This window comes from Phyllostomus discolor, chromosome 7 (assembly GCF_004126475.2).
Source record: "Phyllostomus discolor isolate MPI-MPIP mPhyDis1 chromosome 7, mPhyDis1.pri.v3, whole genome shotgun sequence".
In the NCBI taxonomy this organism is placed as follows: domain Eukaryota; kingdom Metazoa; phylum Chordata; class Mammalia; order Chiroptera; family Phyllostomidae; genus Phyllostomus; species Phyllostomus discolor.
Genome location: NC_040909.2, coordinates 76,433,382 through 76,449,316, shown reverse-complemented (window position 1 = coordinate 76,449,316; position 15,935 = coordinate 76,433,382). Strand labels below are relative to the sequence as shown.

The 15,935-nt window shown below is 33.4% G+C and overlaps 1 protein-coding gene across 4 annotated transcripts in view; it reads right to left on the bottom strand.

The window, feature by feature from the left end:
• Positions 1-264: 264 nt before the first annotated feature.
• Positions 265-15,935, bottom strand: part of CRISPLD1 (cysteine rich secretory protein LCCL domain containing 1) — a 39,988-nt gene continuing 24,317 nt past the window's right edge. For all 4 annotated transcript variants that reach the window (XM_028518279.2, XM_036031035.1, XM_036031034.1 and 1 more), the window contains 9 exons: positions 14,448-14,588; positions 14,219-14,279; positions 14,049-14,115; positions 13,722-13,852; positions 12,263-12,306; positions 12,096-12,168; positions 8,677-8,752; positions 4,000-4,130; positions 265-1,404 (listed from right to left, as the gene is read on the bottom strand). In XM_028518279.2, the coding sequence (XP_028374080.1) occupies positions 1,353-1,404; positions 4,000-4,130; positions 8,677-8,752; positions 12,096-12,168; positions 12,263-12,306; positions 13,722-13,852; positions 14,049-14,115; positions 14,219-14,279; positions 14,448-14,588 (776 nt within the window). In that variant the 3' untranslated portion in view covers positions 265-1,352. The remainder of the gene's footprint in view (positions 1,405-3,999; positions 4,131-8,676; positions 8,753-12,095; positions 12,169-12,262; positions 12,307-13,721; positions 13,853-14,048; positions 14,116-14,218; positions 14,280-14,447; positions 14,589-15,935) is intronic.

Here is a 15,935-nt window from a genome sequence, read left to right as displayed (position 1 = left end):
TATAATTTTTAGATTACTTCCTTCTAGTTTAGAAATTAATTTCTCTCATTGTATTCAACTTTTCCCTTAATATAATGCTTCTAAAGTTGTGATTGCTTTCCCTTTCACATACAAATACCTAAATAGTCAGGTCAACTGTGCATACTTTTGGTACTAAGGATGTTATTTATGTTCATGTCAATAACCCAAATTAGAAGACGATAATTTTGTAGATTTAAAATGAATTCTAAATCAAAATAAGAATTCAAAGGAGACTGAAAATAATACTTTGAAACATGATTATTTTAATATGTTTATGGGAAGAGTAAATTCAGCAGGAAAAAAAAACAAAACCAAAATTAACATTTTTCAGGTATTAGTCTCAAAGCACAACACAATATTTTTCACAGAAACAAGTACTGGTATATCACCATTATAGGTACCATAATATGGCAACATTTATACACACAGCCATTTACCATTAGGAAAATCAGTGGCAATGGTGATGCAATACGTTATAGTTCATCTTTGTTAAAAGGTTTGCTATAATACTTCCTGGCCTGCAGGAGTATTTGCCAGGATACAAAAGAGGACTTGATGTCAGTGTGAACAATATGCAGGAAGCTTTGGCTGCCCATGCATACCTCACTGTTTACTGAATAATCACTAGGAATGTCACCCTGCCACCACTCTGACTTCATTGCATTTACTATTAAAGCCATTCCTAGAGAATCAAACATTATAATAGATTCATTTGGATATTAAGGAATTACTTTATACAAAATAAGAAGTATAGCATCAGGACTTAATATCCTATATGTTTAAATTTAACAGAAGAGAAAAACTATACACGTAAAAAATGAAAAACAATTTGAGATTATTTGGTGTCGGTAATGGCATACTATTAAACTGGGGAAAATGTAATAACATGGTTTCTTTCATTTTTACAGTTATTATTTTTATCATTATTGTTTTTAAATATGCCAAATGATTGTCTGAGGGCCATTCATATTCAATGTTTAGATTCATTGTATTAGTGGCATATACAAAGCACCATGTGATATAACATATAAAAGGTAGAACAGTCATGACTATGTAATTAACTGTAGAAATAACTGCTAAGAAAATATAGCAATATTCAACACAGGATTTCTAAAACCATTACATATTCATTAATTTTTCCAAAGCTAATAATGTCCCATGTTTTATTTTACAGACTTTGTCTATCAAGATTTATATGTAGTTGGCACTTTAGGTGCAGGGGGGACTTAAAATAGTTGCTATGTTCTGTACAGTAATTTTACAGTTTTATACAAACTTCAGAAATATGGCATTTAGAATAGTTTTTATGATCCTCTTCCAAGTATTCTATTTCACACAACAGCAAATACTCTGAATGCCTTTCCTCCTGGAGGATTCTGTAAACTGCAAAAATACAAAAAGCATATTGATGTCATCTCCATGTATAATACCTCAATAAATCATTCTTATGACATTCAGGAAAGCAGCTCTATGAATCCAGCTGGCCAACTTTTTAAGGCTACTGTAATGTATAGTTATTGGAAAGCTTGAGTGAGGATAACATAATTAATTCTTTAAATCTTGGTTTTGTGCTGAGCTGCAAGTTCACTAAAGAAACTAAGGCACACAGTGCCTTATAAAATCATATTTTATATAAAACTTCACTGATCCCAGATAATGTTTCATATATTACCACCTTTGATTCTAATAGAGCATACTTAGCAGCTGTGATTCAGTTTCACTTGGTGAATATGGAGATGTTGCTATTCAGTACTGAGATCTAGGTTTACTGCCTAACTAACATGGTTAAAAATTAACTTTAAAGAGATGGTAATATTTAAGAAATATTTTAGACCACTAACATTATCATTTCCTAAGCCTGGCAAAATTTACATTTTTTGCTATCATACTTATTAATGTTTTTAATATCTATAGCTTCACAAAAAGTCTTAGAAAATTTAATGATCAAATCTGAAAGATCTCAATAATTTTTCCATTAAAATGAAAACACACATATAGCACTCAATCTCATTTTGGAGGTATTTTAAAACAAATTAAAAACAATACAGAATTGTACATTTTACTCCTTAAATTATTTTTATTTTATTTGGCAATATCAGTCAAGGTATGTTTTGTTTAAATGCCTAAAATTTAAAACATTAATAATACCATTAGTCATTATTTATTCTATAAAAATTATACTTTTGAAGTCTTTATACATTTTGCATGAAGTTTTATTTTCTTAATAAAAAAGGTGTTAGAGACTAACACAATGAATTCTAAGAGAAGACAGAATACAATTCCTTTTCTATATTGATTCATGTACAAGAAAAGGGCAGAATTTTAAAGTTAAAAATGTATATACAAATATACACACACAGCAAACATAAATGCCAGGTTTTCTATACAAATAGCCACTCAAAAGCCATTTTATTTGCAGAACACAGATTGACTAAATTCTAGAAATGTGTTTTATTTATAGGACACATACTAAGTTCTAGAAATGTGTTTTCTTTGTACACAGTGATAATTCTGGGAAAATGAAGATTTCTGAATCTGAGCTCTGAGACTGACCAGTTAAATGGCCTGGGGCACATCACTTAACCTCTTTGGGTCTCAGTTAACATGTCTATAGGTTAGGGCTTATATAATTGACTTTGTAGGATTGTTTGTGGATCTGAGCTAATATACTTAAAGTGCCCAGAGCATCTGGAAAATTCAGAGCAGGTTCTCAAAATAATTATTCTAGGTTTTCTTAGGCTATCACCTATCTTATTGTTTTTAAAATAAATTTAGCCCTGGCTGGTGTAGCTATGTGGATTGAGTGTGGGCCTGCAAATTAAAAAGTCACTGGTTCGAGTCCCAGTCAGGACACATGCCTGGGTTGAAGGCTAGGTTCCCAGTAGAGCGCATGCGGGAGGCAACCACACATTGATGTTTCTCTCCCTCTTTCATTTCCTCCCCCTCTCTCTAAAAATAAATAAATAAAATCTTTAAAAAATGAATTTAAGAACTAGAACAAGTAAGTAAAAGTACATCACTCAGTTTAGCTTAGAAAACTGTATATCAAAATCTTATAACTCAAGAGTCTACTTTATATAGCATATCTGCTTAAGGAGATAAGCCAGGTTATAGAGAAGTCACCTTAATGTAGTCTCCTCTGAAAAGAGATGCTAAATATAAATCTTTATTTTTTATGAAGACAGCACCCAGATAGTTTCATGGAAGGCAAGCTAGATACCCTGCAGGGTATACCCTTTGGTGTCCTTTAAAGAAGTCTTAATATAATGTAAAACTTCCATTACATTACTTCCAGTACTTCCAGTACTTCCATTACATAAGGACTCACTAAATATCTAAAAGCTAGGGAGTTCTCCGCATCTAAACAAAATATATGGGACGTAATATGATTTCCATGAGTACCAGTGAGTTGAAAAGTCACTATGGGTTCTTTTTTCTTAACTTTTATTAACACTTCATAAAGTAAACCGCATGTATTTTCTCAAAATATACACCAAAATATATAATACTCATGAGACAGATACTATGAGATGACCTGAAAGAGTTCATTTATGTCACATTAGCTGCCCAACATTCAATCAAAAAGAAAATTTGGTTCTGGGGAAAATCACTCATTGTTTTTGTCAAATACTTTGTCAGATAACTGGATTAGAAAATTAGTGCCTTGCTCACCTAGAGAGAATTACATGTAAAAACTTAATCTGGAAATTCAAAAGAGGATAAAACATATTTCCTTATTATAAGATCAATTAACAAAAGAGTGGTTCTGACTTGTAATCCGATTTTCATTTTGATTTTTATAAGCCTGCAGGAGACAGGTACCTCTGGTACTACAGCCTCTACCATCCCTGGAAAACCTACTATTACAATCAGCAAGGGAAATACTGGCTCAGCCACAGAACCTCAAACCCACATGGAAGTGAGTTTGTTGTAAAGCAAGCATAAAAAGATAAAATATAGATATGATTTTAAATTTACCTTTCTGAGGAGACTCCATTCTGAAAAGAAGCGGTGTACGCCTTTCTTTTGTCCACAGGCATAACGTCAACATAACCACCATGATTTCGAATCACCCCGGCGTGCACTGCTGCTCTGCAGATACTGGACAGCTGAGGGGACAAGGGAAAACCTGCCCTTAGGAAATTCCCGCTGAACTCATCCAGCTTACTCTCCTGCTGCACTGAAGTCACTGACAGGTCTCTAAGTGGATTCTCAGTGAGCAGCTACAGGATGATGTTTTGTGAATAAAGGAATGTTTCAAAAATCGAAAAGTTAAAGCCACTTCTGAGCAAGTATGAAAGCAGAGCTTAAGAGTCACCGCAGTGCTAAAATTCCCCTTACCATCTAATGTAGCAAACACATGTCAAGCCAAATAGCAGGCTTTTTCTGTTGTGAAAGCAACAAAATGCAAATTGGCTCTTTTTATTATTTAGTTTCAGCCTTTGTTAGTCCCTACTGGAGTCATTCTGACCTCATGTTCAGTTCTGACTCCTAGACAGCTCAGACATAGTTCTGTATATCTCTGTGGTCCCTTTTCCAGAATACAGGTACATGTTAAATTGGGAGTTTTCTCCCTATTAAATAAATATAATCTCCTCAGAGAAAATTTGCCCAAAAGAATAATTCCATCCCCCTGAAAATATGAAGAACAATCATGGCTTCAGCCTGGATTTGCAATGTCTATCATCACCCTGGCTTGAATGGTCTCACATGAGGTACTGGCAAATTTCCATAATTATTACATTGTGCCAGTTATATAATCTGAATTGAATGGGATTTCTATTGAGGAGAAAATTATTGTTTCAGGTCCAACACTTTCAAATTTTTAAAAGCACTGACTTTTAGAAGTCAACTCTTTCTTCTTGGCCCATAAAAGTCTTCTCTGGATTTTAACATTTGATTTCATCTAAATGCTCTGCCAAAATTTGTCAATAGCTGAATACAGCCCCAGGAAATTCCATAAAGTGAAACATGAACTGTTTCAGTACCAAGTGACCCACCCACTCATTTCCCCACGGGTCTTTTCTGACTCCACTGGTATGCTCTTTTCTTATCTCCATGCACATGTGAGTGGCTTAATGTGCTTTTGAAAAATCATATAAGCATATACATCTTACATGACCTTGCTTTATTACTGTGCTCTGAACCTTGTGACATCAGTCAGTATTTATTAGATCAGAGAGCCCGAATGCCAAGCTGGTTTACCCTTTTCATGTTTTGCCCTATTACAAAATGCCATATATCGAAAACCTCATATCCTTACTGTTAGGAGGCATTTTATTCACCCATTAAAGGCTCTTTCTGAATTAATGTTTGCATCCATTATGGTTCATAACAAATGCAAATAAAAATAATCTTATATACATTTCAGTATTTATCTTGCTCCATTATAAAGGCATTATCAGCCTCTTCCCCACAGAAATGACAGTGCTTAGATATAGTTTTCACTAAATTTAAGCACTTAATATGTTTTGAAACTATTGTTTTGCCCATAACTATGCTATCAGCAGGCACTCCTATTCAAGTTCAAAGGTCAGAAGAGATTTTCTGTTCATGCCTACACTTTGTAAGTATTAATATATCATGAAATAAAAGAATTTATCTGTGAAACCAATAGAGCATTTTTAAAGAATGCAAAAATTAACTTCATCTGTCACAAATGGGAAATAAAAGTTAAAGCAATAAAATGTATAAGTTGTAACTCTACAAGTAAAAAGAGAGAGAGGGGAAAAGAGTAAGGTTGGGGAGAGGGGAGGGAGAGAGAAGGGAGGAAGTTAATGGATTGGTTCTCTCTCATCTGTCCACATCTTCTATGTAAAAAGGTAATGAGATTGGCAGGTAATAGATGAATCTCTTTCTCTGCATTTGTCAGTTATAGTTAACTCTATATTTCCAACTTATCTTGAAAAGGTCTACATAATAATACATAATTATCTACCCTACCATTTCAACTGAAGTAGGAAGACAAAATGATTTCAGTATCAAGCTCTAACAAATCGTTCACTCTGACAAAGAGATGGCTTATTAGTACAGAAGTATATAGGATATGGTGAAAGATTTTTATCAAACATAACTAAAATTAAGTTTTGCTGCTTAAAGGGACAATCTGGAAAAAATGATTTCTTTGGAATTTTATGGTCATCTAGATATGCTCATATACACTTATTAATTTGTTTTTTCTACAAATATTTACGTGTAAAGTATTTGCCTAGTTTCTGATGTTACTCGTGCTCTAAGTTATGTTAAGTCAGGAAGCCAGCCTGTCTTGTTCCCAGCCTGCTACCCATCAAATTGTTGATGAAAAAGTGACACATGAATTGCCCAGCTGCTGCCCTCATCAGACTTAAAAATTAATGAAAGAGATGGGGAAACAATCACAATACTTAACCGAATTAGCCAAGTGCTAACAGGAGAAAACAAAGTAACAAGGTTGAATGAAAGGTGACATCATCCTTGGATTAAGAGATCTAGCAATATACTTCACAGAGAAAGTGATGTGAAGAGTGATCATGTTTTTGACAGATAGAAAAGTAGAAAAAAGGCATTTTTAAACAGAAACATCAAAATATGAACAAATATGAGAAACAGCAATTTAAGATACCAGCAAGATTAAGCTGTAGATAAGAAGATTGCAAAGCTGGACCTTGGGAGAGACTTAGATTTGGAGAATAATTTCAATGGCAAGACTGAACTGAAAGAAACACCTGGACCTAAATGAATTTAGCAAGAGAAAAAAGGTGGTGGCATATGTATTTCAGGACACTCTCCACAATTGTTATTTCCACAATATCCGACTGAATATATGCACCAAGAGTATTATTATCTAAGTTTGATTTTCTAACTCACTGGTTTAGAAATCTGTTATGGTTTCCAAAGGTCTGCCACATAAAATATAAATTCATCAGCATGCACTCAGAGTTTCCATTTAGATGTTTCAAGAGCTGAATCTTTCTCCCAGTCCACTAAGCTGGCTGCAGCCATTTTCAGTTTGCATTCTCACCAGCTCAGAGACAAGCAAACCTACAGGCAATGCTCCCTTGCAGCTCAGGTGATCTCCCCTGCAGTCTCCATAGATGCCATTCACCAGCCCCCTCAGCCTTGCCCCTCCCCCACTAGAATGTGTCCCTTAATCCTCTTTAGAAGCCCAGGGTTGACACCTGGCTCAAGAAGCACTTATCCATACTGAAGCTATCACAGGTAATGTCCTTGTCCAGTCCCAGGAATGTCATCCGTTACAACATCCTCTCAACTAATTTCCTTTTGTATGTATTCTAGTGTATTGTTTGTTTGTGATTTTGTGATTCTATTGTTTCCTTTTTTGTTAAATTTATTGGGGTGATATTGGTTAACAAAAGTATACAGGTTTCAGCTGCACAATTCCAGAACACATCATCTGTGCATTGCATTGTGTATTCACCACCCCAAGTCAAGTCTCCTATCAGCATTTATTCCCCCTTTACTCTCCTCCGCATCTGCTCCCTGTGGCAGTCAGGGTCCATGAGTCCTTTCTCTCCCTTTTTTCTTTTTTTGTTTGTGATTCTATGATACTTTAAAAATGCCCCTTTAGCAGTGAAGATACTGTTCATACATTTGACAAATTCTTACTATCCAGTTTATACTTTAATGTTAAAGAACCAAAAGGAAGAGTAAAGAAAAGCAAAATGCATTTTAGTCCCCAAAATGCTTCCAGACTATTAAGTATCTGATATAAATATAAAATATATGGGTAGGATGTAAAGAAAAATGTAATCCTAACTAAATTATTGTGCACCCATATTTACATATGGATATTCTTTTTTGTTATTATTAATGGTTAACTCTTCAGAGAATTCCTGTATTAGCACAGAATCTGTTTCTTTATTCTGTACAATAGTCCCCCCATATCCACATGGGCTACTGTTCCAAGACCCTCAGTAGATTCCTGAAAGAGCAGACAATACCAAACCTTGTATAATCTATATATTTCCTATACATGCACTATGATAAAGTTAACTTTATAAATGAGGCACAGTAAGAGATTCATAGCAATAATACAATAGAACAATTATAACAATATACTATAACAAAAGTTATGTAAATTTGGTCTCTCTCTCTCTCTCTTCTCCCCACCCCTTCAGAGTATCTTACTGTACTATACTCATCTTTCAGCTAAAGGAAGCTGTTTATGTCTTCTCTTTGGGATGTCTGAACTGCCAACCTCACTACTCTTCCCTAGTCGGGGGATCATGAAGTAAAGATGAGGGCAATTTGAACAGAAGCACCACCATACCATGACAGTTGATATGATAACAGTGACTAATAATGTGAGGGCAGCATCTATAGCATGGAGACACTGGACAAGGGATGAGTTGTGTTCAGGATGGGACTAGAGCCACACATTACAAGATTTCATCATGCTACTCAGAATCACATTCAATTTGAAACTTATGAATTTTTTATTTCTGGAATTTTTCATTTAATATTTTCAGATCATGGTTGGCTACAGGTAACTAAAACCATGGAAAGTAAAACCCTGGATTAGTGGGGGTGAGGGGGGCTACTTCATGTAAATATACATATACATTTAAATGTATGTGTGGAACCTATGGAATATATACATACACATATGCATGTTCATGCACAAATGCTGAGAACTGCATAAATTAGAATACTTACATCAGAATAAATTCGAGTTCCAATTACACGAGCATAATGTGGATTTGCCTGCATACAGTTTCGAGGGCAGTATACTCTGAAAAATAAACATATATTTACAAATACTGAGTGGCTGGTTATTTCAATCTTTCTTCTTAGTAAGACTACAGACATGTGAACACAAAAGTAAAAACTCAGCATTCTAAACCTTACTAACTTTTTTTTCTCAACTAGGTCAGTTACAAAAGCCACACACTAGACACAATTTCTTCTGCTTATACTATCCACTTCTAGCACAAATGTGTTTCCTTTTAACAAGAAAGCTTTCTAATGTAGAGATTCAAAACAGAAAAAGGCAGCAGAAAGTACTCTGAGTATCTGGGTGTTTGGTACCCAATGTGTGTGAAGAATTTACTGAATAGGTCATTTGGAAAACTTGAATCCCTGTTTGACTCATACATCTCATAGTTTCTTTTCTCTGTGTTCACACCTTGGATCTCATCCAATTTCATAGTTTCCATTATCATCTATATACTGTTGATTTCCAAATTTATACCTATAGTTGAGACCATAATTATTAAATGTTATTATTTAATAATAAAATTTGTATTTCCTACTGTTTATTCCATATCTTCACTTAGATCTAATAAACTTCTTAAATGTAGCATGTTTGAACCCAAATTCCTAATCTCTGCCTCCCATCCCCCAAATATGTTCTTTCTGTAGACTTCCTGAAATAAATGGCAACTCCATCATTCCAGATGCTCAGGCCACAATCTTTTATTCTATCTGAAATCCTTCCTCTTATACCCACCCTTACACCTTACATTCAACCCACCAGCAATTTCTGCTAACTATAAATTAAAATATATCCTAAATCAGATCATTGCTAGGTACCTCCTCACTGTAACTCTGGACCCCATCATCTGATAGCTCACTTACTGCAAAAGGCTCTCCTATGACCTGCCTGTTTCCTACTTGCCTCCTCCAACTTACTTTTTCCACAGACTTATATTGAAGCACAAAAGTCTAATCATACCATCCCTCTGTGCCTAATACTCCAGGGGCTTTCCATCTAATTCAGAATAATAAAATTCATGCAGTGGTCAATAAGTCCAGCATATTTTCTCCTCCTATTTCCTCTCTGACCTTATATCCTACTTCTCCACCTTCTCACCCAGGTACAGTCACATTGGTCTAATGGTTATGCCTCTGTCTGTCTGTCTCTCATACAAAAAACTGGAAAAACCATGATTCACTTTGCATATCAACAAAATGACTAAAACCATTCTTTGATGAAGGCATTGATGAGTTTCTGAAAAGTATTCTAAAAACTCCAATGGCAGCTACCTTTTCCAACTGAAGCATTTAAAAAATAATTACATTTCTTATTTAAAATTCTTATTTCTAAAATGTGTATAACACTGTACAATCCAGAGTGCATACATATACTTCCTACAAACTTAAACCAGAACCATTTACATATAAGTAATAAATGAACCTGAGTTTTTATAACTTTGAACTAAAGGTTTGATTTTTGTAAGAACGTTGTTGGGTGTCCCTGTAGGAGGAAGGGCATCCTCATTGACTAAAATTTCCTCTTTGTATTTGAGAACTGTTGAGTATTCAGAGACCACCCTATGGTAGTAAAACTATCTGCTCTTCCCTTAGGATCATGCTGTGTGGGCTCTACCTTGACCTTATTCAGTTCTTGGTTTATAGAAGGCCAAGGTCAGTAGCTCCAAACTGGATTAGTTTTTACTTTTGTGATTTCTAGTCAAAGAAAGAGGGGAGAAAGTTTTTGCTTGTTTGGGTTCTAATCTCTGTAGTGTTAACACCTTGTTGCTACTTAGAATGTAGATAGTGATCTAGTAAAAATGTTCTTTTATCTACAAATTACTTGTAAGTTTTGAAATGAACATGTTGATGGATTTTAATAACTGCTTTTACACTGTGAACATGCAACAGGTTTTAAAAATGTAATTGTTTATATATATAATTGTATATATACACATAATATATATAATATATATTATATACAATTGTGTATATATAATATATAACTATATAATTATATATACTATATAATAATATATAATATACACTATATTGTATATAATATATAACTATATATTATATATAATTGTTTCTATACACACACACACACACACATATGTAAAAAGGATAAGATTGCCAATGGCGCACACACAAGCACACACATTTTCTCCAAGGTCATGGTAATAAATATGAGAGAGTTTATTTTGGGATGCTCTGCCAGCTATAGAACCTCTCAAGGACACATTGTGTAAATAAATCTTGTTTCTTTGTGCTCAATTTTAGTTAATACCCTTTAATTTATCTTTTCTTGGCATTTCCCCCCTGAATAGATTTATTACTCAATTCATTAAGTGATATAAAATTCTAAAACAAATGCACCATCAATATGGTTCCTTAAAAGTCATAAAATGTCATATAAATAATACCATTATGAACTAATTTGTGAAACTATTAAAAATTTATATGGGGGGAAGAAAACTTTTGTTTCACTGGGAGCGGGGAGCTTTCCAATCATTTCTGCTGATTTGTTAAACTGGTGACAGTGAAAGTTAAATTTTTAAAAATTATATCATTTCCCTTATGAGGAGTAGGTCCTCTTATTTCCCTTCCTGAAATAAGCAAAGAAATAGAAAACTTATTTATTAATATTTTACTTGAATGATCTGGTCCTTTTGAAACACAATTTCTATTATTGCACAGATAAGTTCCAGGGTAATACTTACTATTTAGTCCTCATAAACCTTGTTACATGGTTGAGATAAGGTCTAGTATAATACTGGTATGTAGTATTATATAGTACATATTTAATGAACATATAAGTGAAAAATTCTAAAATTTTTGCTTTTTCTCATTGTATCGCAATGCTGAAATTTCCCAGGTTCACCTATCAATGTTTTTTTTCTCTATAAAAATAGAGTCTGTAAATATAGGGATTTGAGATACCTGAAAAATCTTCCACAGAATTTTCTAAGATTATAAAACACACCACGATTTTAATTAAATCTGTAAATCTAGTAAGAGCATAGTGAGTGAAGCTCTGGGAAGAGATTATACTTTTATAACAAATATATTTGGTCTATGCTTATAGCAGCCTGAGCAGATGAAGACAGAACTCTCACAGCCCATATAACATAGATTATAGGCATGAGCCCAGCTACCTCAGAGCAGTAGAAGGTACTTGGCATGTGGAGCAAGAACACTAAGAATGCCTGGACTATATGGAACTTGTGATGGCCCATGGATCCCTGCTACTTAACAGTTTGAGATAACACCCCTTTGAACTCTAGAGACACCAGAATTTCAGTTAGAACCAATTACCAGAAGATAAGAGCACCGTACATGTTCACTGGTAAAAGACAATGCAAACACTCAGAAAACAATACCTTGGGCAGTGTGAAGCAGGCTTATGGAATGGGCAGAGTTGCTCCACCGTTGTCTCACAAGTGACAGCCTGAACTACAGAATGCAAGCACAATACAAGGGGCAAATCATTTGGAAACAGTAACATGCAACACAGTAGTAAGAAAGTAAGATGAAAAAAAGTGCTAACCTGTTACTTTAGAGACCGTGAAGGAATTAGCAGAATGATATTTGCTGAAGATGAAAATAAAAATGTCAATCACTTTTTTATAAGTATCATCATCTATATAACTTCTCCATAACACCACAGAACCAGGTGATTTACTCTTTCACAGTAGTAAATACAAGGTAATACTGTAAAAATACTAAATAATAAGTACCTCATAGCAGTGTGCATTATTTAATTTCCCTAGTAGGCAGTAAAATGTCTACAATAAATAAGTGAACTCTTCATTATATGCATTAGTATAAAACAGGAAAGTAAGAATAGGTATACCATTAAATATCAAAAATTTCATTGGTTTATCTATATCCAGATTTTCAGAAGTCATCTATTGCACAAGGTAAGGCTTATTTGTGGTGGTACTTTAATATTACACACCCTTCTAATTCCAAGAGAATTCCCATAATGAACATAATCAAAAAGTAAATGACTTCTATTTATATGACTTCAAATTAGACAAACTTTTCTGAGCAAAATATCTACACTTAAGTGAAAAAAATAGGATAAATGGTTTTTAATCTAAAATCCAGTATTTGGCTTACTGAAACTGATAATTAATATTTATTATTTATTCAAGGAAGTTAATAAATATTTGCTGAATAAATGTTTCTATGAAGCTTTTGAGAGTGATGGCTAATAACTGAAAACTATACATCCAGCCTTTCATCAAAATTGTATGTAAGGGAGATCATTCCACATTTGCAAGAGTTTTTAATTATCAGTTACAGCTTTACTATGAATTTTCATGTAATTGTATATTTACTAAAGAAAGAAACTATGTTCTAAGAAGAGGCATTCCCTATGAGGTTCATTAATGTTTACTTTTCACAGAAGAGACACTACAAAATATTTCCAAAACCCTCATTTTTCTACTTTTTATAGAGTATATATAAAAACATATACTCTATAAAATACTTAGTATTTTTAACACAAGAAACATTTTAAAGGCAATCAATGCTTTTATGTTGGATTAAATTATATATAAATGAACCAAAAAAATGTGATGTATTACATACTTACCAACTTTTCAAAATGCTCTTTGCACTCTAAGTTTATTAACAAAGTTACTATTGCATGAAATAACCTATCCTCCCTTAATAGGGCAGAAATATGCAAATCAGTCTTCTCTGCAGTATTTTCTGTTGCAGTAGAAAAGTTTATTGGCTCACATTGGAAATTACTGTAAATTTGTACATTCTTGAGGAAACTAGAAAAATTGGAGTTTCGGCAAGCTCTTTAAAAGCAAAAGGGTTCAGCTTTCATTTAGATGCTTTTTCTTCTTTTTGTCTATGGAAATCTTGTAGTCAAAATGAACCTCAAAAATTACCACCTTCTTTCTTCATAAATTCTATGCTTTGCTCCAAAAGCATTACCTCATTGTTACAATTTGAAATCACCTGGTCCCAAAGAGCATTTGGGTACTTACCCAATTGTTTGAACACCATTTCTATTAGATTTGATGAAATAATGTTTTCTTCCTTGTCTGGTGATATCTACCCAACCACCATCATTGTCCACTATACCATAATGAATTGCAGCTCTACAAATACTGGATTGCTTAGCAAAAAAGAGGGGGGGGGATATTACATTATTAGAGTTCTGCATAAAATACAGCTACTTTCTATTTATATGACTTCAAATTAGACAAACTTTTCTGAGCAAAATATCTACACTTAAATTATTTTTCAAATTAAAAAATCAAGTATTATATGAAATAATTCTACCCCTATGTAATTATATTTATAATACTTACCATTTCATAATATACACTGCCAATAACTTTAGCTTTACTATCCAAACAGCCAGCAGGGCATTCATATCTAGGGGAAAGAAAATGGGGACATTCTCTGAATGTCAGTCAGTATACACTGAAAATATTTCTTACATTTATCAGTTAATTTTGAGAATAATAATAGATATTACCGATTGCAAGTTGTTCCTTTGCACTGATCTCTTAATCTTACTTCACAAGAAACAATTTGGGCTAAAAGAAAACAAATTAACTTAAAAAATGTAAAAGCTGCTATAATCCTTCACATTCAGTCTAATGCCAAGCTTTTACCTATCTAAAACTATTAAAGCTAATAAAATATCGACAGATATGCCACCTATGTAAGCCTTAACATTTTTGTAAATAATGCAGGAGTCTTACACATTTGTTGTGTGCTTATGACTTCATTTGTATTAATATCATCTGTTCTTGTCCGAACATGGGTGTCATGGACTTGTGACTGTTCTCGTTCAATTTCATTGGTTTCTTCTTCTCGAGGAGTATAGTACCTGTCTGATCCTTCTGTTAGAGAGAATGGAGTTAAGAAACATAAATCCTATTAAAATGTGCACAAATTATCAAATAATGCTAAATCTTTACATGCCTGTTTAGCACTTAAAAATAGAAAAATCAAAATTGTTTTTGGCACCAGTTTTAACTTAAGGGGGTGCTCTTAATGCACTACACTGGAGTAAGTGAAACACACATAAGCCTTGAGTCCTTGATTTATTAATGCTACCCTTTGGCCAATGTTAAATGGAGCCATTTCTAAACTTTGCTTATATTTTAACACATAATCAGTGATTGGTTTTCATAATGACAACATGATGTCTACACAGTGATCTAATCAAGTCAGGACTTAAGCGAATTTGAATTTGTTTTCCCAAATTAAATTGTATCCTTAATATTTTGGGGGGAATCATATTTTAAATTCTCCTGTAAGGAAATTCAGCCTAAAGAAGGTTGATATGCCCTTGTTATTTATTACAATATCAGTTTTTCTGAAAATGTTCTTCCCTTTCAGAAGGAGATTCAATGCTCAGAAATTTAAACTTGACAATGAAAAATAATGTCAAACTTTGAATTTAATATTTTTTTCAAGTTGGATTATATCAAGGACTTGACACTGGCATATTTTGGAGGGTTGTGTTATTTTCATGTGTGTCTAAGGATGCAGAACCTAGAAAAAGGAAATCAAATACAGTCAGGTTTAAGTAAAACATAGGGGCCAGTAGTGAAGGGGCAAGTAGGTTGGAGATTTGGGGGTAAAGAGGACAGAAACAGATAGACTGACACACAATGAAAAATGCTTCCAAGAATTATAAGTGGCTCATGTAAGAGAGTGAAATATATGGTCACTTCTTGACTTAATGAGCATTGAGTCCCTAGGGGAGATACAAAGACCCATTCCCTTATGAGTCCTGAAAAAGGAATGCATTTATTCATAGATTTTCTAACACATTAGTCTCCATTAATCTTCATTTAGACATCATTAACAAAAAAGTACAAGAAAGTAAAAAATGTTCATATGGATGGATACCCAATAAAGCTTAATGACTTTCACAAAGCTCTGTCACATACATTTTATCTTTGTGTGCTATAAATAGGACACCATATTTGTATTTACCTTTAAGACATCAAATGTGTTTGAGAGCACTATTTTTACAATAGTTTTACAACACTATTGTACTTTTTATTATTTTAGCATGAAATATTGTATACCCTACAGTGAGAAGCAGATAATCAGTACAATCCATTCAGCATGATTCAAGTAAGAATTATGGTATTTTGGGAAAAACTTCTAAAGTGCTAAAAATAAATTGTGTTAAATTATTAACCCCTTAAAAAAGTTTAAGGAGCTTATTAGTT